The 26,579-nt window shown below is 31.8% G+C and overlaps 1 protein-coding gene across 1 annotated transcript in view; it reads right to left on the reverse strand.

Moving 5' to 3' along the window:
* Positions 1-11,099, reverse strand: part of LOC110461116 (ankyrin repeat domain-containing protein 50-like) — a 157,231-nt gene extending 146,132 nt beyond the window's left edge. Inside the window, exons 1-8 of the mRNA XM_021514421.1 lie at positions 11,041-11,099; positions 8,450-8,533; positions 7,217-7,300; positions 5,634-5,717; positions 4,737-4,820; positions 3,372-3,455; positions 2,005-2,088; positions 628-711 (exon numbers count right to left, since the gene is read on the reverse strand). Coding sequence (XP_021370096.1) covers positions 628-711; positions 2,005-2,088; positions 3,372-3,455; positions 4,737-4,820; positions 5,634-5,717; positions 7,217-7,300; positions 8,450-8,533; positions 11,041-11,073 — 621 coding nt within the window. The 5' untranslated portion in view covers positions 11,074-11,099. The remainder of the gene's footprint in view (positions 1-627; positions 712-2,004; positions 2,089-3,371; positions 3,456-4,736; positions 4,821-5,633; positions 5,718-7,216; positions 7,301-8,449; positions 8,534-11,040) is intronic.
* Positions 11,100-26,579: the final 15,480 nt, after the last annotated feature.

Below are 26,579 nucleotides of genomic sequence, written 5' to 3' on the forward strand. Positions count from 1 at the left end.
AACGGATGTAGATTAATGATTATAATTCTACAATAGTTGGCATCATTGAATCTTTTACAAACCTACATATATAACTTTAAAACAAACATTTATCAATGCCAGATTGCTTATTAGATGTTGCCTCTGTCAAGGGATCAAAATTAAAAAAATAAATATCAAGTCTGTTACAAATATAACAGACTGTCAAAGTCCGTATGGTAAGACAAATATACTGAGACTGGAGTCGGTTCTAGTGTAATGACGGATAAAAGATGACGGTTTGGGTCTCTGCTTATATTCAATTTTATCAAGTAAATAATATATATTTATAGATAAACAGGTATAAATTACACGGGATATCAAAGAAAGCGTGGCATTAACGACCATAACAGTTCTTGTCTGTATAAGATTACAAACGAATCATTGTAGTATAAGCATGTTTGGGAAAACAATCGGTGTTTCATTTTGTTATTGTTGTGTGCTTTCCTTCTGAAAATGACCAAAATCGTTTGTTTCATTACCTCACATTTCTCTTCTTTTAACTTGATATGTGTTCATATCAAGATACCAAACGTTGACTACATGGAATTGGTTGACGTACTTAAGAACAAATATTATAACGCATTTATCAATATGATGTAAACAAACCTCTTTCGGATCTGCTCCTTTGTCCAACAACATCTTAACGATGTCGGTATGGCCTTCACATGCTGCTTCATACAATACAAGAGACTGTATAAAGAAAATCATTATATTAGTAACAAAAAAGAGATTTAACAAAGATAATGTTATAATTACAGGTATCCAGCATCTCTTTATAAAAAACATTATTTGAGAAATCTTTTTTTTTCTTCGTTTATATGAAATATATTTATAAACTATCATAGGTTTATTAGTTTGATACGGGTTTATGACATTTTTGAAACCACACATACTTAGATTAATTATTATCTCATAGAGTAATTATCGTGTCCCAACATCACTTTTTTCCTCCCAAGCAATGCGTGTTAAAATTAATTGTGACTTATTATTACCAAATCAAACAAAAAAGTATATAAATGTATTTGATTTTGCCGTAAACACTGTTGATGACTAAGTAATAATTCTAGATTGACATTTTACAAATGGTTTCCCAGCATCTCTTCCTTAATAGTCAACGTTAAATGTCACGTGTTATGCAATTAGACTGTTCTGGAAATTTCCTGTGTAGTGAAGGTATCAGAGGAAATTCGATCAAGTAAGAATTATGAAATTACACCATATACTATTTTAAAGCAATTAACATAATTTGTGATTGTATTTGTGAAGATTGATTTTCTGTTCATGGCAGAATAATACATTTTGTTAAAATGTTACACGTGACTGCGATCAAAACTAGGACTTTCCATTGGGTTACATTGATGTTTACACAATATCATTATGTATGATTGTAGCGAATGAAAAACGATGTTTTTTTTAGTTTTGGTGTTGTTTTAAACTCATCTTTTCAATTTTAATTCCCTGTTTACGTTTTCGTTTTTATCTACTGAAATAAAAATATTGGTAAAACAACCTTCCTCCTCCTCTGAACTCATGCATCGCCATATATTTTACAATAGTTGAGATCATTTGAATCTTTAACAAACCTCAATATGTAACTTTAAAACACACCATACCAATTCCAAACTGTTCAATTTTATCAAATTTATATATACAATGTATGTATATAGTTGCAGTTATAAAATTCACGGGATTTTAAAGAAAGCGTGGCTTGAACGACCATATAAGTTATTGTCTGCAGAAGATTACAAACGAATAATTATAGTATTAGCATTTTTGGAAAAAAAGACCGGTGTTTAGTTTTGTTATCGTGGTGTGGTTTCCTACTGAAAATTACCAAAATCGTGTGTGTCATGACCGAACATTTCTTTTCTTTTAACTTGTCATGTATTCATATCCAGATACCACATTTTGACAACATGGAATAATTTTACGTACTTAAGAACCAATATTGTAACGCATTTATCAATATGATGTAAAACAAACCTCTTTCGGATCTGCTCCTTTGTCCAACAACATCTTAACGATGTCGGTATGGCCATTACAAGCTGCGTACTTCAATGCATCAGACTGGATAAACAAACACATAATATCAGTAAACAAGGAAAATGTTATTATTACAGGTCTGCAGCATCGCTTTGAAAAATACATTATTTGTGGCATCATTATTTTTTATTAATATGTATGTGCTTATTTAAATTTAAAAAGATGCATAGGTTTATTAGTTTGATACGAGTTAATGAAATTTTGAAATCTAACGGATATAGATTAATGATTATCTCATAGAGTAAATATCGTGTCACTAACATCACTTTGTCTTTTCTTTACTAATGTTTGTTAAAGTGACTTGAGACTTATTATTACCAAATCAAATAAAAAGTATATAAATGTATATGATTTCGCCGCAAACACTGTTGATGATTAAGTAATAATTCTAGATTGACATTTTACAAATGGTTTCCCAGCATCTCATCCTTAATATTCAACGTTAAATGTCACGTGTTATGTAATTAGACTGTTCTGGAAATTTCCTGTGTAGTGAAGGTATCAGAGGAAATTCGATCAAGTAAGAATTATGAAATTACACCATATATTATTTTAAAGCAATTGACATCATTCGTGATTGTATTTGTGAAGATTGATTTTCTGTTCATGGCAGATTAATACATGTTTAAATGTTACACGGAACTGCGATCAAAACTAGCATTTTCCATTGGGTTACATTGATGTTTACACAATAGCATTAGGTATGATTGTAGCGAATGAAAAACGATGTTTTTTTTTTAGTTTTGGTGTTGTTTTTAACTCAACTTTTCAATTTCAATTCCCTGTTTACGTTTTCGCTTTTATCTACTGAAATAAAATTATTGATAAAACAACATTCCTCCTCCTCTGAAATCATGCATCGCCATATATTTTACAATAGTTGAGATCATTTGAATCTTTAACAAACCTCAATATGTAACTTTAAAACACACCATACCAATTCCAAACTGTTCAATTTTATCAAATTTATATATACAATGTATGTATATAGTTACAGTTATAAAATTCACGGGATTTTAAAGAAAGCGTGGCATAAACGACCATTTAAGTTAATATCTGCAGAAGATTACAAACGAATAATTATAATATTAGCATTTTTGGAAAAAACGACCGGTGTTTTGTTTTGTTATCGTTGTGTGGTTTCCTACTGAAAATTACCAAAATCGTTTGTGTCATGACCTCACATTTCTTTTCTGTTAACTTGTCATGTATTCATATCCAGATACCACATTTTGACAACATGGAATAATTTTACGTATTTAAGAACCAATATTGTAACGCATTTATCAATATGATGTAAAACAAACCTCTTTCGGATCTGCTCCTTTGTCCAACAACATCTTAACGATGTCGGTATGGCCATTACGAGCTGCGTACTTCAATGCATCAGACTGGATAAACAAACACATAATATCAGTAAACAAGGAAAATGTTATTATAACAGGTCTGCAGCATCGCTTTGAAAAATACATTATTTGTGGCATCATTATTTTTAATTAATATGTACGTGCTTATTTAAATTTAAAAAGATGCATAGGTTTATTAGTTTGATACGAGTTAATGAAATTTTGAAATCTAACGGATATAGATTAATGATTATCTCATAGAGTAAATATCGTGTCACTAACATCACTTTGTCTTTTCTTTACTAATGTTTGTTAAAGTGACTTGAGACTTATTATTACCAAATCAAATAAAAAGTATATAAATGTATATGATTTCGCCGCAAACACTGTTGATGATTAAGTAATAATTCTAGATTGACATTTTACAAATGGTTTCCCAGCATCTCATCCTTAATATTCAACGTTAAATGTCACGTGTTATGTAATTAGACTGTTCTGGAAATTTCCTGTGTAGTGAAGGTATCAGAGGAAATTCGATCAAGTAAGAATTATGAAATTACACCATACATTATTTTAAAGCAATTGACATCATTCGTGATTGTATTTGTGAAGATTGATTTTCTGTTCATGGCAGATTAATACATGTTTAAATGTTACACGGAACTGCGATCAAAACTAGCATTTTCCATTGGGTTACATTGATGTTTACACAATAGCATTAGGTATGATTGTAGCGAATGAAAAACGATGTTTTTTTTTGTTTTGGTGTTGTTTTAAACTCATTTTTTCAATTTTAATTCCCTGTTTACGTTTTCGTTTTTATCTACTGAAATAAAAATATTGGTAAAACAACCTTCCTCCTCCTCTGAACTCATGCATCGCCATATATTTTACAATAGTTGAGATCATTTGAATCTTTAACAAACCTCAATATGTAACTTTAAAACACACCATACCAATTCCAAACTGTTCAATTTTATCAAATTTATACATACAATGTATGTATATAGTTGCAGTTATAAAATTCACGGGATTTTAAAGAAAGCGTGGCTTGAACGACCATATAAGTTATTGTCTGCAGAAGATTACAAACGAATAATTATAGTATTAGCATTTTTGGAAAAAAAGACCGGTGTTTAGTTTTGTTATCGTGGTGTGGTTTCCTACTGAAAATTACCAAAATCGTGTGTGTCATGACCGAACATTTCTTTTCTTTTAACTTGTCATGTATTCATATCCAGATACCACATTTTGACAACATGGAATAATTTTACGTACTTAAGAACCAATATTGTAACGCATTTATCAATATGATGTAAAACAAACCTCTTTCGGATCTGCTCCTTTGTCCAACAACATCTTAACGATGTCGGTATGGCCATTACAAGCTGCGTACTTCAATGCATCAGACTGGATAAACAAACACATAATATCAGTAAACAAGGAAAATGTTATTATTACAGGTCTGCAGCATCGCTTTGAAAAATACATTATTTGTGGCATCATTATTTTTTATTAATATGTATGTGCTTTTTAAAATTTAAAAAGAATCATAGGTGTATTAGTTTGATACGAGTTAATGAAATTTTGAAACCTAACGGATGTAGATTAATGATTATAATTCTACAATAGTTGGCATCGTTGAATCTTTTACAAACCTACATATATAACTTTAAAACAAACATTTATCAATGCCAGACTGCTTATTAGATGTTGCCTCTGTCAAGGGATCATACTTGAAAAAATAAATATCAAATCTGTTACAAATATAACAGACTGTCAAAAACTGTATGGTAAGACAAATAAACTGAGACTGGAGTCGGTTCTAGTGTAATGACGGATAAAAGATGACGGTTCTGGACTCTGCTTATGTTCAATTTTATCAAGTAAATAATATATATTTATAGATAAACAGGTATAAATTACACGGGATATCAAAGAAAGCGTGGCATAAACGACCATAACAGTTCTTGTCTGTATAAGATTACAAACGAATCATTGTAGTATAAGCATGTTTGGGAAAACAATCGGTGTTTCATTTTGTTATTGTTGTGTGGTTTCTTTCTGAAAATGACCAAAATCGTTTGTTTCATAACCTCACATTTCTCTTCTTTTAACTCGTTATGTGTTCATATCCAGATACCAAACGTTGACTACATGGAATTGGTTGAAGTACTTAAGAACAAATATTATAACGCATTTATCAATATGATGTAAAGAAACCTCTTCCGGATCTGCTCCTTTATCCAACAACATCTTAACGATGTCGGTATGGCCTTCACATGCTGCTTCATACAATACAAGAGACTGTATAAAGAAAACCATTATATTAGCAACAAAAATGAGATTTAACAAAGATAATGTTATAATTACAGGTATCCAGCATCTCTTTATAAAAAACATTATTTGAGAAATCTTTTTTTTTCTTCGTTTATATGAAATATATTTATAAACTATCATAGGTTTATTAGTTTGATACGCGATAATGACATTTTTGAAACCACACATACTTAGATTAATTATTATCTCATAGAGTAATTATCGTGTCCCAACATCACTTGTTTTCCTCCAAGCAATGCGTGTTAAAATTAATTGTGACTTATTATTAAAAAATCGATCGAAAAGTATATAAATGTATTTGATTTTGCCGCAAACACTGTTCATGACTAAGTAATACTTCTAGATTGACGTTTTACAAATGATTTCCCAGCACCTCATCCTTAATATTCAACGTTAATTGTCACGTGTTATGTAATTAGACTGTGCTGGAATGCCAAGTAAAAGATAAATGGTATAGTTTCCTGTGTAGTGAGGGGATCGGAGGAAATTTGATCAAGTAAAAATAAGGAAATTATACCATATTTTTATTTAAAAGCAATTGACATCATTCGTGATTTTACTGGGTGCAGATTGATTTTCTGTTCAAGGCAGAATAATACATTTTGTTTATATATTACACGGGAAACGATCAAAACGTGGACTTTCTTTAGGGTTACATCGATGTTTGCATAAGAAAGTTATGTTTGCTTGTAGATAATAAAGAATGATGTTTTATTTAGTCGTGGCGTTGTTTTTCACTCATCATTTCAAATATAATTCCTTGTTTACGTTTTCGCTTTGATCTAATAAAACAGATAATGTTATTGTCCTGGTACAACAACCTTCCTCCTCCTCTGAACTCATACATCGCTATATATTTATCAATAATTGGCATAATTGAATCTTTTCTAAACCTAAATATATAACTTTAAAACACACATTTACCAATGCCAGACTGATCATTAGATACTGACTCTGTCACAGGATTCAAAAGATCAAAAGAAATATAAAATCCTTTACAAATACAACAGTCTATCAGAGTACGTATGGATAGACTAATACACTAAGAATAGAGTCGTTTCTGGTGTAATGAGGGATACAGGATGACGGTAAGGGACTTGATCAAACTCTGCTTATGTTCAATTTTATCAAGTTAATAATATATATTTATAGATAAGCAGGTATAAATTGCACTGGATTTCAAAGAAAGCGTGGCATTAACGACCATAACAGTTAATGTCTGCATATGATTACAAACGAATCATTGTTGTATAAGCATGTTTGGGAAAACCACCGGTGTTTCATTTTGTTATCGTTGTGTTGTTTCCTACTAAAAATGACCAAAATCGTTTTTGTCATGACCTCACATTTCTCTTCTTTTAACTTATGTGTTCATATCCAGATACCAAATATTGACTACATGGAATCATTTTACGTACTTAAGAACACATATTGTAACGCATATAACAATATGATGTAACACAAACCTCTTTTGGATCTGCTCCTGTGTCCAACAACATCTTAACGATGTCGGTATGGCCTTCACATGCTGCTTCATACAATACACGATACTGTTAGAGAAAACCATTATATCAGTAACAAAAATGATATTTAATAAGGTTAATGTTATAATTACAGGTATCCAGCATCTCTTTATAAGAAAATGATTTGAGACATCATGTTTTTTTTTTTTTATTTGTATGAGATTTATTTATTAACCATCATAGGTTTATTAGTTTGATACGCGTTAATAACATTTTTGAAACCACGCATAAAAAGATTAATTATTATCTCAGAGTAATTATCGTGTCACCAACATCACTTTTTTCCCCCTAAGTAATTATTGATAAAAAGACTTCTGACTTATTATTAAAAAATTGAACCAGAAGCAGATCAATGTATTTGATTTTGCCGCAAACACTGTTGATGACTAAGTAATAATCCAGATTGACGTTTTACAAATGATTTCCCAGCCTCTCATCTTAATAGTCAACGTTAATTGTCACGTGTTATGTAATTAAACTGTGCTGGTAAGACAAGTTAAACATAAATGACATCGTTTCCTGTGACTGAAGGTATCAGAGGAAATTAGAACAAGTAAGAATAAAGAAATTACACCATATATTATTTAAAAACAATTGCCATCATTCGTGATTGTACTTATGAAGATTGATTTTCTGTTCATGGCTGAAGACAAATTTACGTTTTCGCTTTTATCTGCTTAAAAAATATTATTATTGTCCTAGTACAACAGCCTTCCTCCTCCTCTGCACTCATACATCGCTATATATTTAACAATAGTTGACATCGTTTGAATCTTTAACAAACCTCAATATGTAACTTCAAAACACACCATACCAATGCCAAACTGTTCCTTTTTTTCAAGTTTATATATATGGATATGTTTGCAGTTATGAAATACACCGGATTTAAAAGAAAGATTGGCATTAACGACCATATCAGTTAATGTCTGCATAAGATTACAAACGAATAATTGTAGCATTAGCATGTTTGGACAAACGACCGGTGTTTAATTATGTTATCGTTGTGTGGTTTCTCAATAAAAAACGACCAAAATCGTATTTGTCATGATCGAACATTTCGCTTCCTTTAACTTATCATTTGTTCATATCCATATACCAAATGTTGACAACATGGCATCATTTTACGTATTTAAGAACCAATATTGTAACGCATTTTCAATATGATGTAACACAAACCTCTTTCGGATCTGCTCCTTTATCCAACAACATCTTAACGATGTCGGTATGGCCTTCACATGCTGCTTCATACAATACAAGAGACTGTATAAAGATAACCATTATATTAGTAACAAAATTGAGATTTAACAAAGATAATGTTATAATTACAGGTATCCAGCATCTCTTTATAAAATAACAATATTTGAGACATCATATTTTTTTACTTAATTCATATGAGATTTATTTATAAACCATCATAGGTTTATTAGTTTGATACGGTGAATGACATTTTTGAAACCACACAAACATAGATTAATGCTTATCTCATAGAGCAAATATCGTGTCACCAACATCACTTTGTATTTTCGAAGTACTGATTGTTAAAATGACTTGCGACTTATTATTAAAAAAATCGAACAAAAAGTATATAAATGTATTTGATTTTGCCGCAAACACTGTTCATGACTAAGTAATAATTATAGATTGACGTTTTACAAATGATTTCCCGGCACCTCATCCTCAATATTCAACGTTAATTGTCACGTGTTATGTAATTAGATTGTGCTGGTAAGCCAAGTAAAAGATAAATGGTATAGTTTCCTGAGTATTGAGGGTATTAGAGGAAATTCGATCAAGTAAGAATAAAGAAATTATACCATATTTTATATAAAAGTAATTGACATAATTCGTGATTGTACTTGTGAAGGCTGATTTTCTGTTCATGACTTTCATCTACTTAAAAAAAGATATTGATATTGTCCTGGTACAAAAGCCGTCCTCCTCCTCTTAATTCTTGCATCGCTATATATTTTACAATAGTTGATATCATTTGAATCTTTAATAAACCTCATCATATAAATTCAAACCACACCATACCAATGCCAAACTGTTTCAATTTTATCAAGTTTATATATATAAGGATATGTTTGCAGTTATGAAATACACGAGATTTCAAAGAAAACGTGGCATTAACGACCATATCAATTAATGTCTAAATAAGATTACAAACAAATAGTTGTTGTATTAGCATGTTTGGAAAAAGAACCGGTGTTTAATTTTGCTATCATTGTGTGGTTTCCTATTAAAAACGAACAAAATCGTTTTTGTCATTATCTCACATTTATCTTCCTTTAAATTGTCATGTGTTCATATCCAAATACCAAAAGTTAACAATATGGCATCATTTTACGTACTTCAGAACAAATATTGTAACGCATATATTAATATGATGTAAAACAAACCTTTTTCGGATCTGCTCCTTTGTCCAACAACATCTTAACAATGTCGATATGGCCATTATGTGCTGCGTACTTCAATGCAACAGACTGGATAAACAAACACATAATATCAGTGAACAAAATGAGATTTAACAAGGAAAATGTTATTATTACAGGTCCGCAGCACCGCTTTGCAAAATATATTATTTGAGACATCTTCATGTATATGATTTTGCCGCAAACACTTTTGATGACTAAGTAATAAGTCTAAATTGACGTTTTACAAATGATTTTCCAGCACCTCATCCTTAATATTCAAGGTTAAATGTCACGTGTTATGTAATTAGACTGTTCTGGAAAGACAAATTAAAGATATATTGGTTCTTTTCTTGTGTAGTGAGGGTATCAGAGAAAATTTTATCAAGTAAGAATAAAGAAAATACATCATATTGTATTTAAAAGCAATTGACATTATTCGTGATTGTACTTGTGAAGATTGATTTTTTTTTCATGGCAGAATAATACATTTTGTTTATATGTTACATGGGAAACGATCACAGCGTGGACTTTCCGTTGGGTTACATTGATGTTTGCATAAATAAGTTAGGTATGCTTGTAGATAATAATGAATGATGTTTCATTTGGTTGTGGCGTTGTTTTTCACTCATCTTTTCAATTATAATTCCTTGTTAACGTTTTCGCTTCGATCTACTAAAACAGATATTGTTATTGTCCTGGTACAACAACCTTCCTCCTCCTCTAAACTCATGCATCGCTATATATTTAACAATAATTGGCATCATTGAATCTTTTACAAACCTAAATATATAACTTTAAAACACACATTTACCAATGCCAGACTGATCATTAGATACTGACTCTGTCACAGGATTCAAAAGATCAAAAGAAATATAAAATCCTTTACAAATACAACAGTCTATCAGAGTACGTATGGATAGACTAATACACTAAGAATAGAGTCGTTTCTGGTGTAATGAGGGATACAGGATGACGGTAAGGGACTTGATCAAACTCTGCTTATGTTCAATTTTATCAAGTTAATAATATATATTTATAGATAAGCAGGTATAAATTGCACTGGATTTCAAAGAAAGCGTGGCATTAACGACCATAACAGTTAATGTCTGCATATGATTACAAACGAATCATTGTTGTATAAGCATGTTTGGGAAAACCACCGGTGTTTCATTTTGTTATCGTTGTGTTGTTTCCTACTAAAAATGACCAAAATCGTTTTTGTCATGACCTCACATTTCTCTTCTTTTAACTTATGTGTTCATATCCAGATACCAAATATTGACTACATGGAATCATTTTACGTACTTAAGAACACATATTGTAACGCATATAACAATATGATGTAACACAAACCTCTTTTGGATCTGCTCCTGTGTCCAACAACATCTTAACGATGTCGGTATGGCCTTCACATGCTGCTTCATACAATACACAATACTGTTAGAGAAAACCATTATATCAGTAACAAAAATGATATTTAATAAGGTTAATGTTATAATTACAGGTATCCAGCATCTCTTTATAAGAAAATGATTTGAGACATCATGTTTTTTTTTTTTTATTTGTATGAGATTTATTTATTAACCATCATAGGTTTATTAGTTTGATACGCGTTAATAACATTTTTGAAACCACGCATAAAAAGATTAATTATTATCTCAGAGTAATTATCGTGTCACCAACATCACTTTTTTCCCCCTAAGTAATTATTGATAAAAAGACTTCTGACTTATTATTAAAAAATTGAACCAGAAGCAGATCAATGTATTTGATTTTGCCGCAAACACTGTTGATGACTAAGTAATAATCCAGATTGACGTTTTACAAATGATTTCCCAGCCTCTCATCTTAATAGTCAACGTTAATTGTCACGTGTTATGTAATTAAACTGTGCTGGTAAGACAAGTTAAACATAAATGACATCGTTTCCTGTGACTGAAGGTATCAGAGGAAATTAGAACAAGTAAGAATAAAGAAATTACACCATATATTATTTAAAAACAATTGCCATCATTCGTGATTGTACTTATGAAGATTGATTTTCTGTTCATGGCTGAAGACAAATTTACGTTTTCGCTTTTATCTGCTTAAAAAATATTATTATTGTCCTAGTACAACAGCCTTCCTCCTCCTCTGCACTCATACATCGCTATATATTTAACAATAGTTGACATCGTTTGAATCTTTAACAAACCTCAATATGTAACTTCAAAACACACCATACCAATGCCAAACTGTTCCTTTTTTTCAAGTTTATATATATGGATATGTTTGCAGTTATGAAATACACCGGATTTAAAAGAAAGATTGGCATTAACGACCATATCAGTTAATGTCTGCATAAGATTACAAACGAATAATTGTAGCATTAGCATGTTTGGACAAACGACCGGTGTTTAATTATGTTATCGTTGTGTGGTTTCTCAATAAAAAACGACCAAAATCGTATTTGTCATGATCGAACATTTCGCTTCCTTTAACTTATCATTTGTTCATATCCATATACCAAATGTTGACAACATGGCATCATTTTACGTATTTAAGAACCAATATTGTAACGCATTTTCAATATGATGTAACACAAACCTCTTTCGGATCTGCTCCTTTATCCAACAACATCTTAACGATGTCGGTATGGCCTTCACATGCTGCTTCATACAATACAAGAGACTGTATAAAGATAACCATTATATTAGTAACAAAATTGAGATTTAACAAAGATAATGTTATAATTACAGGTATCCAGCATCTCTTTATAAAATAACAATATTTGAGACATCATATTTTTTTACTTAATTCATATGAGATTTATTTATAAACCATCATAGGTTTATTAGTTTGATACGGTGAATGACATTTTTGAAACCACACAAACATAGATTAATGCTTATCTCATAGAGCAAATATCGTGTCACCAACATCACTTTGTATTTTCGAAGTACTGATTGTTAAAATGACTTGCGACTTATTATTAAAAAAATCGAACAAAAAGTATATAAATGTATTTGATTTTGCCGCAAACACTGTTCATGACTAAGTAATAATTATAGATTGACGTTTTACAAATGATTTCCCGGCACCTCATCCTCAATATTCAACGTTAATTGTCACGTGTTATGTAATTAGATTGTGCTGGTAAGCCAAGTAAAAGATAAATGGTATAGTTTCCTGAGTATTGAGGGTATTAGAGGAAATTCGATCAAGTAAGAATAAAGAAATTATACCATATTTTATATAAAAGTAATTGACATAATTCGTGATTGTACTTGTGAAGGCTGATTTTCTGTTCATGACTTTCATCTACTTAAAAAAAGATATTGATATTGTCCTGGTACAAAAGCCGTCCTCCTCCTCTTAATTCTTGCATCGCTATATATTTTACAATAGTTGATATCATTTGAATCTTTAATAAACCTCATCATATAAATTCAAACCACACCATACCAATGCCAAACTGTTTCAATTTTATCAAGTTTATATATATAAGGATATGTTTGCAGTTATGAAATACACGAGATTTCAAAGAAAACGTGGCATTAACGACCATATCAATTAATGTCTAAATAAGATTACAAACAAATAGTTGTTGTATTAGCATGTTTGGAAAAAGAACCGGTGTTTAATTTTGCTATCATTGTGTGGTTTCCTATTAAAAACGAACAAAATCGTTTTTGTCATTATCTCACATTTATCTTCCTTTAAATTGTCATGTGTTCATATCCAAATACCAAAAGTTAACAATATGGCATCATTTTACGTACTTCAGAACAAATATTGTAACGCATATATTAATATGATGTAAAACAAACCTTTTTCGGATCTGCTCCTTTGTCCAACAACATCTTAACAATGTCGATATGGCCATTATGTGCTGCGTACTTCAATGCAACAGACTGGATAAACAAACACATAATATCAGTGAACAAAATGAGATTTAACAAGGAAAATGTTATTATTACAGGTCCGCAGCACCGCTTTGCAAAATATATTATTTGAGACATCTTCATGTATATGATTTTGCCGCAAACACTTTTGATGACTAAGTAATAAGTCTAAATTGACGTTTTACAAATGATTTTCCAGCACCTCATCCTTAATATTCAAGGTTAAATGTCACGTGTTATGTAATTAGACTGTTCTGGAAAGACAAATTAAAGATATATTGGTTCTTTTCTTGTGTAGTGAGGGTATCAGAGAAAATTTTATCAAGTAAGAATAAAGAAAATACATCATATTGTATTTAAAAGCAATTGACATTATTCGTGATTGTACTTGTGAAGATTGATTTTCTTTTCATGGCAGAATAATACATTTTGTTTATATGTTACATGGGAAACGATCACAGCGTGGACTTTCCGTTGGGTTACATTGATGTTTGCATAAATAAGTTAGGTATGCTTGTAGATAATAATGAATGATGTTTCATTTGGTTGTGGCGTTGTTTTTCACTCATCTTTTCAATTATAATTCCTTGTTAACGTTTTCGCTTCGATCTACTAAAACAGATATTGTTATTGTCCTGGTACAACAACCTTCCTCCTCCTCTAAACTCATGCATCGCTATATATTTAACAATAATTGGCATCATTGAATCTTTTACAAACCTAAATATATAACTTTAAAACACACATTTACCAATGCCAGACTGATCATTAGATACTGACTCTGTCACAGGATTCAAAAGATCAAAAGAAATATAAAATCCTTTACAAATACAACAGTCTATCAGAGTACGTATGGCTAGACTAATACACTAAGAATAGAGTCGTTTCTGGTGTAATGAGGGATACAAGATGACGGTAAGGGACTTGATTAAACTCTGCTTATGTTCAATTTTATCAAGTTAATAATACATATTTATATTTAGGCAGTTATATATTACACGGGATATCAACGAAAGCGTGGGAATAACGACCATAACAGTTAATGTCTGCATATGATTACAAACGATTCATTGTAATATAAGGATGTTTGGAAAAAAGACCGGTTTTTCATTTGGTTATCGTTGCGTGGTTTCCTACTGTTCCTACTCTTCCTTTAACTTGTTATGTGTTCATTTCCAGATACCAACTGTTGACTACATGAATCATTTTACGTATTTAAAAACAAATATATTGTAACGCATATATCAATATGATGGAACACAAGCCTTTTCCGGATCTGCTCCTTTGTCCAACTTAACGATGTCGATATGGCCTTCAAATGTTGCTTCATACAATACACGAGACGGGATTAAGAAAAACATTATATCCGTAACAATTTTATTTGTACAGGTATCCAGCATCCCTTTGTAAAAAACAGTATTTAACACATCATTTTTTTTCTTAATTTGTATGAGATTTATTTATAAATTAGTTTGATACGCGTTAAAGACCTTTTTAAACCCACACAGACATAGATTAATGCTTATCTCATAGAGTAAATATCGTGTCACCAACATCACTTTGTATTTTCCTAATTAACAATTGTAAATTTGTTGTGATGCGAAACCGTCGTTACATTGTCGGGACGGATTAGTATAGTCATCGGTTAGTCACTGTCTAAAAGACACTAAGGCTATAAAACTGCACACATTTCTCAACCACTGGAGTACATTATGACTATCTTAGAGATATGTCCCAAAATCTTTGAGCCTACTTCTCATTTAAAAGTGCATCCCATCCTGCTGTTAACACATCTGTCAATAGCTGAGCATCAATGATTTCAAAATAGTTGTACCGCTCCTATTTCAAAGTGCACTTATCAACCATTTGAGTTCCCCTTGTGCAGCATCGGACTACAACAGTGTAGATTCGCGATTATTCTTTGAACGAACTGAACTTTAAGCAACTCCAATTTTTTATTTACCTTCTAAAATGGCCTTTGTTGACGCCACTTACTGCCCAATATGACGACCTTACTTTAACTTAACGTTGAGTTTTGATGATGCTCTGCGTATGTCATCTCGCACTTTTTTCTAATTTGTGATTTTGGAACTTTAAGCAAGTGATTGTCATAACTCGTTTCTACAATGTACCTTTCAAATTGTTCACAATTATCTGGCACAAATTTACACTTGTCTAAGTGTATTTGAAACCCTGTCTTTGTGTTTATAAAACTAGTTCTACATGAGTTGCAATGCCACATTTTTCAGCACAAATCTGAAAATCATCCTAAGCATTCGACCGAACGTCCACTGAACTTAAACTCAATAAATGTTCTTAGAATCATACAAACAAACATATGGGCTTGACTTTGACCAGTCCGATGAACCATTCCATATCAAATTCCTGACCCAAAAACCTCGTATCTGAATTTAGGTGTATTATCGAATATTGCATATCGTCAAAAAACATGTTTCAGTTATTGATTGTACATATTGTCAGGACTGCCAATCATGTTTGTTCTGCTTTCTCTGTATTCATAGTCCATTCCAGATATCTAAATGTGACGATTTTGAAACGAGGCAGTTCATTTAGAATTAAAAGCTGTGGCAAATGGCACTAAAACAGAGTGATGCATTTCCTATCGCACTTTGAAAAAACTTTGAAGGAATACCTCTGAGTTGAAACTGATGAATGACCTTCGAGGCAATTATTCATCATCAGAAGTTAGCTGTACATCAGCTATTATTCCAATGAATAAATCTTAAGAATTAAGAATATTATAAGGGACCTGGCTTCGGTATCACAAACATTTTCTCAAATCTCAAGCTCAAATCTTAAGTTTGAACTCAGCTGAGATTTACCGCCAAATGGGTATCACAAAGCTGGTTAAACTCAAGCTCAGCTGAGCTTGCCGACGTAAACTTCCGCTGAACTCTTCACACCTAAAATAGCACATTTCTCGTATCAAGACTGTGCATTTTTTCGAGCGATGTCGCACTTGTTGTGTGTCAAATCACATGTTTGCAATAAAACAATTTTGAAAGAATTTAATATCATTAAACGAAGAAGAGGTATAATCTTCCTAACAGTTTTTAAGTACAATAACACTGTTTTAACAACATGCATTTACTTCACTCAAAATAAATCAGAACATGCTATAAACGTGTTAATGCGATCGATTCCCGTGTCCGTCAGTTTTCGAGGTGAGGAAAGGCAAAGGTGTTAGAAAGCTCCTATGATGAAAATAAAGATTAATTTGTAACCTGTGTGGTCAAAAAGATTCCGTTAACGACAAAGATCTAGAGGAAATGACTACGTCGCGGACATTGCGTTTACTTTGTATTCAATACTTGGTACCACGACGTGATCAAGAATATACTGCAGGTGCGACACAAAACGGGCGAGTGTTATGATTCTCTTTCTTTAAACTTAGGACAAGAAATTAAGTGACATTTTTTGTTGTTGTAAAATTTGAACACCCAATAACCACAGGTCTACCAATCGAGACTGGGAGATGTATTATACATAGTCGTGACTCAAAGACTATTCATAGTAAAACCTAACTTAATTGTTGGTACTTTTAAGTGCCATTGCCTAATAAATGTAGCTAATCAAGACGTGTATATATTCCTTCGATTATACAATACACACGTATATATATGTTATGTTTTGAGGTGAAAGTGTTCCATATAATATGTCTAAAAACGCACTTTTTAATGTGAAGCCTAATAGATATTGTCCTTGATTTCCTTAATCCATCACATTTTACAAATAATAGACTTACATTGTTGCAAACATTTATTAATTACGGGTTTAAAAATTTCCACATGAACGATATTTATTTCTTCTGGTTACTTTACGTTGTCATTGATCGTCATTTAATCATTATTGCAATTGGCATAGGTAGTGATTCCTTATTAAGTGAAATGTAGTAAATGCAGAAAATCTTGTATTATGGAAATTTCCAATCCACTTCCACCTTTTTTTCAAACCTTTTTTTTTAAACTAATTATTTTTTTGTTATAATGATCTATTTATATACATCATGTTATTTACATGTACCTATATGTACAGTCCCATGCCAAATTAAAGTTCACAGTTACCTTTTTCCCTCTTAATTTCCTGCATTTCTTCATATATCAGTGAGTTTTCCTGATCTCATTTATAATGTTACTTATCGAGAGAAATATTTGAAACATGAAAGAGAGTTATCTGAATATTTCTTTCACAATACGGTTAGTTCTGTTCGTTGAGCGATTTTCAAGATGTGCCAATTAATTATTCAAAGGAAACTATACTTTTTTGCATAACGTCATTTTGTTCTTTATCTTACTTAAAGTTTATGGTAAAATATGTAATTCCCGAGATTCACCTGTTGTATCTTGAAAACTGCGAAACTACAAATTATGAAAATATAACGAGAAAAAATAACCCCAGACTTTAAATGGATTTTAAAAGCCATGCAATCGTATGTACATGTAAAACAACGACCGTTCATAGAATTATACCATATGTATATATTTTTTTATCTAAATCTGTTGGATATATCTACATACATATTTAAAGATTGCAAATACACCGCAAAACACCTTTTGTTTTGAAATACATCTTTTTTATGGTAGACATTATGTAGTAAATACCATGTGGTTAAATACATAGGGACCTGATAATTTGTAACCGCTATATTTGGACCTAAACTATTTATTCTGAACACCTTAGGTTAGGTCTAAATATAGCAATAACACATTATCAGGTCCCTGTGGCATAATACTCCAATCAAGTCATTCCTTTGCCCCACTTTTATCAATGATTGAAATCATGTTTCACAAGGAAATTATTTTTACGTATGTAAGTTAAGACTTTGTTTGTTCAACTGGTACTGTATATACTTTGGTATAAAATAGCATATATTAAAACTACTTGGTTCAAAACCTTAAATGCTTTCATTGACGATAAGTCGCTGTCTGGTGCATTTAATTAAGTCCCGCAATGTATCTAGTATTACTGATCATGGTCAGTAGGCGCTTCTAACGATCAGACGACGTTCTTGAGAAATTACATTACGAGGTATTTGCATCGTTTTTGTTATTTATCATAATGAAATATATACTGTTATGTGTAAATTATGGAAACAAATTACTGATTGTACCCAGAACTGCATGTCAACACATTCAAATATTGTTATTTTACCGAAATATTGTCTATATTGTAACATCATCTCGGAGCATAAGGTGGCAGTACCCAAATCGGATCGGTACCCAAATCGGATCACTTTTTGCAAAACTACTTATAAAAAAATAAATGTGTCAATAAATCAGTTATAACAATGATGCAGTCTTAGAATAGATAGTCATGCACCATTTTATGACTACAGATAATTAGTTTTTAAGTTCAAATAGCGTAAGAAAACGTAATTCAAACTCAAATGTCAATGTTATGATGACATTTTTAAAAAAATGGCGCGTGCGACGTCTATGCACTCTGTTTTGGACTTTAGGAAGCAATTCACACTAAAGAAATACTTTTTGTCATACACATTCTAAAGGATATCATAAAATGTTAATATGCTGACAAAAAAATATTAATTTGAAGCGTACGATACTGCAAAATTCAAGCCGTGATCCGATTTGGGTCCCGACATTCTCAAAAAACCGGGGACGCTGATTGGTGACTTCAGAGCGTTCTATAAATATCTCAAGTGAGCCCCGGGTGTTAATTTCGTTTGTAAGGACACCCATCGATATTCTTTATTTGATACAACCATAAATGAATATAATTCCTCCTCAGATTTTTCAATGATTTAGTAAAATGATCGTTTGGTGATCCAATGTGGGTACTGTCACCTGTCCAAAGTCGGTCCGACTTGGACACAAACAAGCCACGATATATCGTCTTACAAAAAATAATGAAAATACATCATTTAAAATATCACATGCTCAGTTTTTTATGTAAAGTCCTTTGGTTGGAAACTATAATGCATAGATTATTCATATTTCAAATCGCACTCGGGCCCAGGGCTATCGTATTCGGACCCCAGTCATCTCAGACTCATTTCACGGCTTATTAAAACGACTGTATTTTCAACAAATGGCAAATAAATTGTCAATAATATGGTTTATCTGCATAATTGTCTAGTAAAGATTGTGTGTGTCTCCAACAATTTGGATGATTGTGACAAATCGATATTGTAAAAATATTTTCTTGTCATTATAAGTGTTCGCCAAGCCTGCCAATTTATTGCAAACAATTTCGTTCCGGAGCTTGAGTTCGAACTTAAGTCTGCTCTTGGGCAGTCTCAGCTTTTTGTGCTCAGGCGTTGAGCTGAGGTTTTAGTTTGTGATAACGAAATACGGACGCTGAGCTTGAGTTCTTGAGTTCGGACTCAAATCTCAGCTTAAGTACGTTTGTGATACCGAAGCCAGGTCATATGTATTACCGGGAAGATCGAGACAAACGGACACGAGGCTACCCTCACTTTTTAACTTATACGACCACGGTACAAACTTTTCATTCATAAAAATATTCACGGCATTGATCACTTTTTCAAATAATGCATGCATGCATTGACAACGTTAAAAAAGAAAAAAAGAAAAATGAACAAAGACTGTTTCATTAATTAGTTACACTAGTGACCTATGATGCTTCCTTTTGCCACGCTATTCATGACCATGCAGTATTTGAACATGTATATTTGCTTTCCCTTTTCACTTTTTTCATATGCATCGTATACTTCAATCATCACACACAATAAACGCTTCTTTCTGACGAATAAAATAAAATACTTGTAAATGTGCATTGTACCAGATGCTGAACGCGTCATGCAATATATGTTTTCGTTGATAATTTACATGAGGATGTAAGCATATTTTTACATTTCCACTGCAAGTTCCTTTATAAGCATTACTAGGATAAATTATGTTTATAGAGCTTTGAACGCAATTCGATCAGCTCCTCTTCTCGCCTCGATTAATTTGAGACAACTGTATTGTAATAATATCATAGCAACATCGTATATTACTATTTTTAGACCAAAATTGGAGAGATAGCCACGGTATATAGAACCGAGACATCCGGGGTATACCGTGGCCACTACCGTGAGAGTGTAACTGGAGCTTGACAAATCAGGCTATTCTAAAAATTATGATTGCGCTGATGACACAGATACTTCAATAGCAAAAACATAAGGAAATATCTATATTTAGGTCAATAATAACTAAATATTTATAATGTAAATATGAGGATTGAACGGTATTTTTTCAATGTTTATGCCGGTATGAAATTGAAACCAAATGCTGTTTAACACAGTACAAGTAGCTAAATTTACCCAGTCCCATCCCGCTAATAAATATTGTCTCGTCCATTATCTGTGGAATTTGTAAGAATAAAAGTATTTCCATAGTCTAAGTTTAGTCCTATTGTCCGAAACAGACGACATAGGCTCACTGTCTTTTTTAATTGACGACGGTTCATTATCAATTATGTAAACACCTGTACACTCCCCACCATCATCATGAATTGAGTTCCCCTATGTGAGATATATGCAAAACGCATATGTTATCACCTATTGTGACGTCAGGAATTATATTATTAGACTGTAATGTGTTTGTCGTTTTAAGACAAACATATGAAATTAGAATAACGTTAAATAAAATCTTTTCAGCGAAATATCGCCAACAGTTTTGGTTATATATTAAACACGATCTTCGTTTTTATCTCGTTCTATCAATCGATTACACAAAAACAAAATATCTTTTAGGATTGATCTTTGTCTCTTCTTTTCAATTATTGGTGTGGTTGCGTCATGTAAATTGTACATGTATCTGGTGGTAATTTTGATCAAAACTTCTTACTTCTATAATTGACATCTCAAAGTAACGTTGCCATTTTACCTTTTTGATAGGATACAATGTTACATTTAATGACATCATGCATAAAGGGGCAAGTATATATGTAATCTGAGACAGGGTTGTCTTGGGAAATAGCGATAACAACCAGGAACCGTCAAAATCCTTGATAGCAGTTTAGCGGTTATCTTGGTTTTACAATCAATCGAAGCATATTTGAACGATTCTATATCTGATGATGATGGGCTTAAAACTTAAAATTTTAAAAATATCGTTGGATCAACTGTTGAATGCTGGATGTATTAAAAATACCTTTTCTATATATTTCTTTTTTGAATATAATTTATGCATTAATATTGCAGCCTATTTAAAAAAACAAAAATCAAAACAGCAATCCTTGATAGCAGTCGATTGCTCTGTAATGGTTAATTGGTAAAAGAAAAGCATTCAATTAATCAATTCAAACAAAACACTGATATATGTTACAAAATGTTTTTGCACTAGAAACGTTCCCAATTTGTATCTGTAGATTATTTTGTGATCATATTTTTGTCGATCGTATCATTTTCATACTATTTCCGTAATTAAACATGTTAACCAATTCTATGATTTTTTAAAACAATAATAAAGCACGAACCAAAGAAGTCGAGACAAAGGGCACGGTCTGAAAGGTTAGAGACAAAGTGCATAATCCTAGGGTTCAAGACATGTAGCAATGTGTGAAGGGTTTGAGACACAATGCATCACCGGAAGAGTTAGAAGTACTAAGCATTGTCTGCAGGGTTAGAGACTAAGTGGATTACCTGAAAGGATAAGTATTTTGCGTTTAAGACTGACAATTGCTCGGCATACGTCATGCAATGACTATCCATGTTGGAATTTATTGTCAGAACGTGATGGGGTATGTTTCCTGTATTCCTTTTATACCTGATATATTTAGTATTCTAATAAGATTCATCAGCTTGGAAATATGTGATATCAAAATTTTGTTTTTTACACAAACAATATACGTATTCAACGTGTCGCAACGTTTCAAGACCGACTGTTATGACATGCTATTACAAACGGACCAGTCGGTATTGACACGTTGCCACACGTTTAATACGTACATTGTTTGTGTAAAAAGTCAAACTTTGATATGATTTATTTAGTGATTAAAAGTCTTTATTAATAAATATTGTTTTCAAACGCTGGGTTATCTAATACTCACTCCTTCCTCGTCTTCAGCCATTGCTTCAATAAAGCTTTTTGTAAACTTGTTGAAAAATTATCTTTTGAAATCACATATCTTCCTAGAATCCATCACCGGTGTAGCATACTTATTTAAGTTTGGACTGCAAAACAAGAAATATTCATGTTAACAAACAAGTTGTGGTGGTTGATCCTATTGAGATAGTTCTGTTAGAAATATCGAGTGAAATCCCTCTATCATAAATCTCTATTCATCCACATAACAGTTTCGAAATTATTTCAAGGAATTCCTTTAATAACATGTAAAATGTATTCATATCAGAAAGGCATGTGTCATACGCTAGCCAATATATATTTCTTACTAAAGTCACCCGAATTAATACTAGCTGATTTCTAATAAACAATTTAAATGCATCATTTATACATGTTATGCATTTGTCGTTCTGTAAAGCACACTCAATAACTATTGTATGCCAACTGATGATAGCTTAGCAATCGTTTCTAAATATTTCGGTATATGGTTCTCCTTTATCGACAGTTGATGTAGATCTACTCCAGGACAACGTGACTCTTAAAGTTATTCAAGTTATGGCAATATAAAAGTATCAATAAAAAATTACAGGAAAATAACCACGTATATTCCCGTTCATAAATTGCATTAAAATAAATAAAGATTGTAAGTCATGATTTTTTGTATTGCGTATATATTAGGATACATGAATTAGCCTAACGTTTGGAGAATAGTTAAACTTAAATCATATTGATTCCTTAAAATCACAAAAAATAAGTCTGATATGAAAACAGTCCGGCATTGAAAATAAGCCTTTGGTTCCATACAGTCAAACATATTTTGATAATAAACCGTATTTTAAAGTAGGCCAGCATTGAAATATGCATTAAATTCTAGGCTGGAACAATTTATCCAAGGCGACCTAATCAGCTTTTACCGGTAAAAGCGACCGAAATAAATCTTCTGCACCTATTTCAATATTTCGGATCTTTATATGTCTCTCTACAACTCTAACTACCTATATTTCCTTGCGACTTGTTTAGCAACATCTCACTTTTGGCTTAAATGTTGAATGTTCGCTCATGTGAGGAAGGCAATGGGTTCTGTCCCCCGGTCGGGACATACCAAAGTCCTTAAAATGGTAGTTATCATTCTCTGTTTAACGTTCAGCATCAAGGGTAATGACAACAAATTGTTCACCCGTTATCAGCATAATGTGGCCAGGCGGAATGCTGTTCTAGGTACATTGGGCATGATATTTCAGTGATGTAGCACTGTAAAGTCGGCATCAGATCCATCAGTCTTCGGCATACCTGCACGCTTACACAAAACATATGGAGGCATGTTCTTAAATAACAATAGCTGTAAATAGGACTTTAAACAAAATAAAATCAACCCAAACTAAACCAAAAGATGTGTGTTCAAATATAGCAGCCCATGTTCAAAAGATTAGTAAACAATTGTACTCTTACGTAACGATTACAATTGAGTGCATTTTTGAACTTGTAGTAGTTGATTGATTACTACCAATGTACCCTGTCTATAATTTATCTTCTAATGGAACATGACTGATAAAGAAAAAATCCACTTGGCATCAATATCTATAGAGGTATTGGTTGGTCATCGGTAGCCAGTAGACCAGACAGGTCCGGTTTTCGTACATGACAATATAACATGTGTTCTCATTGAATTGTCAATTAAATTTGGTTGGTTTAAATATTGAAAAATAAACACGCATGTGTTTTCTAATTGAGGGAGATCACTTATTTACCATTTGATTACATATATTTACTGATATTTGTTTTTTACATTTATTAATTGATAATAAGTGTTTACGTTTATTGACTGATATACTTTGTTTATATACATTTTTTTAATACTATTTGTTCACATTTATTGATACAATTTGTTTATATATATTTACTGATAATAATTGTTAACACTTTTTTACTGATACTATTTTTTTATACTTTGCTGAAATTATTCATTCAAATATATTTATTGATATTGATTGTTAACACACATTAACTGATATTATTTGTTTAAACACATTGCTTTATAATATGTGTAAGCATACAATTCCTGATAGTATTTGTTAACATACATTTCCTGATAGTATTTGTTAACATACATTTCCTGATAGTATTTGTTAACTTACATTTCCTGATAGTATATGTTTTCATACATTTACTGATATAATTTGTTTAAACAAATTGATTTCTTTTATGTGTTAGCATTTGTTTACATACATATCCTGATATTATTTGTTTACATACATTTACTGATTTTATGTGTTAACATACATTTACTGAAAGTATTTGTATACATACATTTACTGAAAGTATTTGTGTACATATATATATACTGCTATTAATTGTTAATATATATTCACTGATATTATTTGTTAACATATACATTCTTTACACTGATATGATATGGTTGTAAATTATATTGCAAGCGTTTGGTTGGGACAGAGAAGTCAATAATCTGTAAATTTCTGCTTTGTCAACTAGTGTTTAAAAAGTAGAATCAACATTCTACTAGGTAATAATGCTACGGTTATATGTTCATAACATTATCAAATGGGTTTTTTTGCCAATGAATCTACCAATTATATAAATAATCTCACAAAGCCTTTGAATCATGATACTGATCAGAGCGGTACTCAATACACGAAGCACGTTTAAATTGGTATAAATTACAAATATTTTAAAACATCAATTGAGAATGAATATATATTATTGAGGTATCGAGTAGATGACATGTATTTCGCAAGAGAGGAAAACATCGGAATAATTACGATATGACATTGGTAAGCATAGGGTTAGCAATTTAATTTGGTAGGGTTGGATACTGGTAAGCAATGTGGATGTCTTTTTCTAATTGAGGGGGATCCTCACGTCGCTATTGTGTAAAATAGTTTGGTTTGTAGTTTCAAGGATGAACATTTAAGAGTATATGGAATATCAAATTACCCTTTAATACCTCTATGTATTCACATTGGAAAGGGATTGCACTCCTGTTTTGAGCAGAGGGATTTAGTAAATTATACGTGTTTTAAAAGTATTTCCACAACTAACTTCTACTGCTCTGACAATTACAATGTGTATACAGTTTTGTGAGTTTGTCTCAATATTTAGTAGAATCACTCGTAAAGTTTTGATAACCTAATGAACATACATTATATGTGTGGCAATACCTGCCCATTTAGATGTTGACTCTACTCTTCAGCCACGGGTTGGTTGATTAAGGATATTTTTACTCATAAACTGCTTTGCCACAACTAAATGTTTACAGTTTTCATCAGATACCAAGTAATGTCAGTGTAAAGAAAATACACTTAATAATAATAAATAATAAACAACATTTATATAGCGCCCTATATGATTTGTAAAATTACTCTAAAGCGCTTTACAACATATGGATACTAGTAATGGTTATAATTGTGAAAATAAAAAACAAAGGCTTACAATCACTTGTATAAATTTAAGCAAGCAATGTGCACATACTTGAACAAATAAAAGGGTGGTATTTACATGACGTCTTTGCAAGGATTCTAAAATGCAGACGTAAAGAGGTGAGTTTTGATGTCCCTTTTGAACTTGGCCAGGATATTTGACTTTCTAATAGCAGATGGGAAACTATTCCACAACGTAGCCGAAACCCTCCCAACGCATCTGTTTCCGTAGGTCATAGTACGAGATTTTGGGACACACAACAAAGATTCTGAATCCGACCGCAGTGATCGTGACGGCTGATACAGTTCAGTGAACTATCAAAGTATACCCATAGGTTTCGAACAGCTGGAACAGTGTCAATAGTTCTGGCACCGACCTTGAGCTGGAGAGCCATTGTTTGCTGACATTTTGGGGAAAAGACGATTAGTTCCGTCCTTTCCTGATTAAGCTTAAGCATGTTGGCGTTCATTCAGATACTGATATCTGTCAGACAAGCTTCTAGACTTTCTGAGACTGTATTCCA

Source organism: Mizuhopecten yessoensis, unplaced genomic scaffold (assembly GCF_002113885.1).
Source record: "Mizuhopecten yessoensis strain PY_sf001 unplaced genomic scaffold, ASM211388v2 scaffold10567, whole genome shotgun sequence".
Lineage (NCBI taxonomy): Eukaryota > Metazoa > Mollusca > Bivalvia > Pectinida > Pectinidae > Mizuhopecten > Mizuhopecten yessoensis.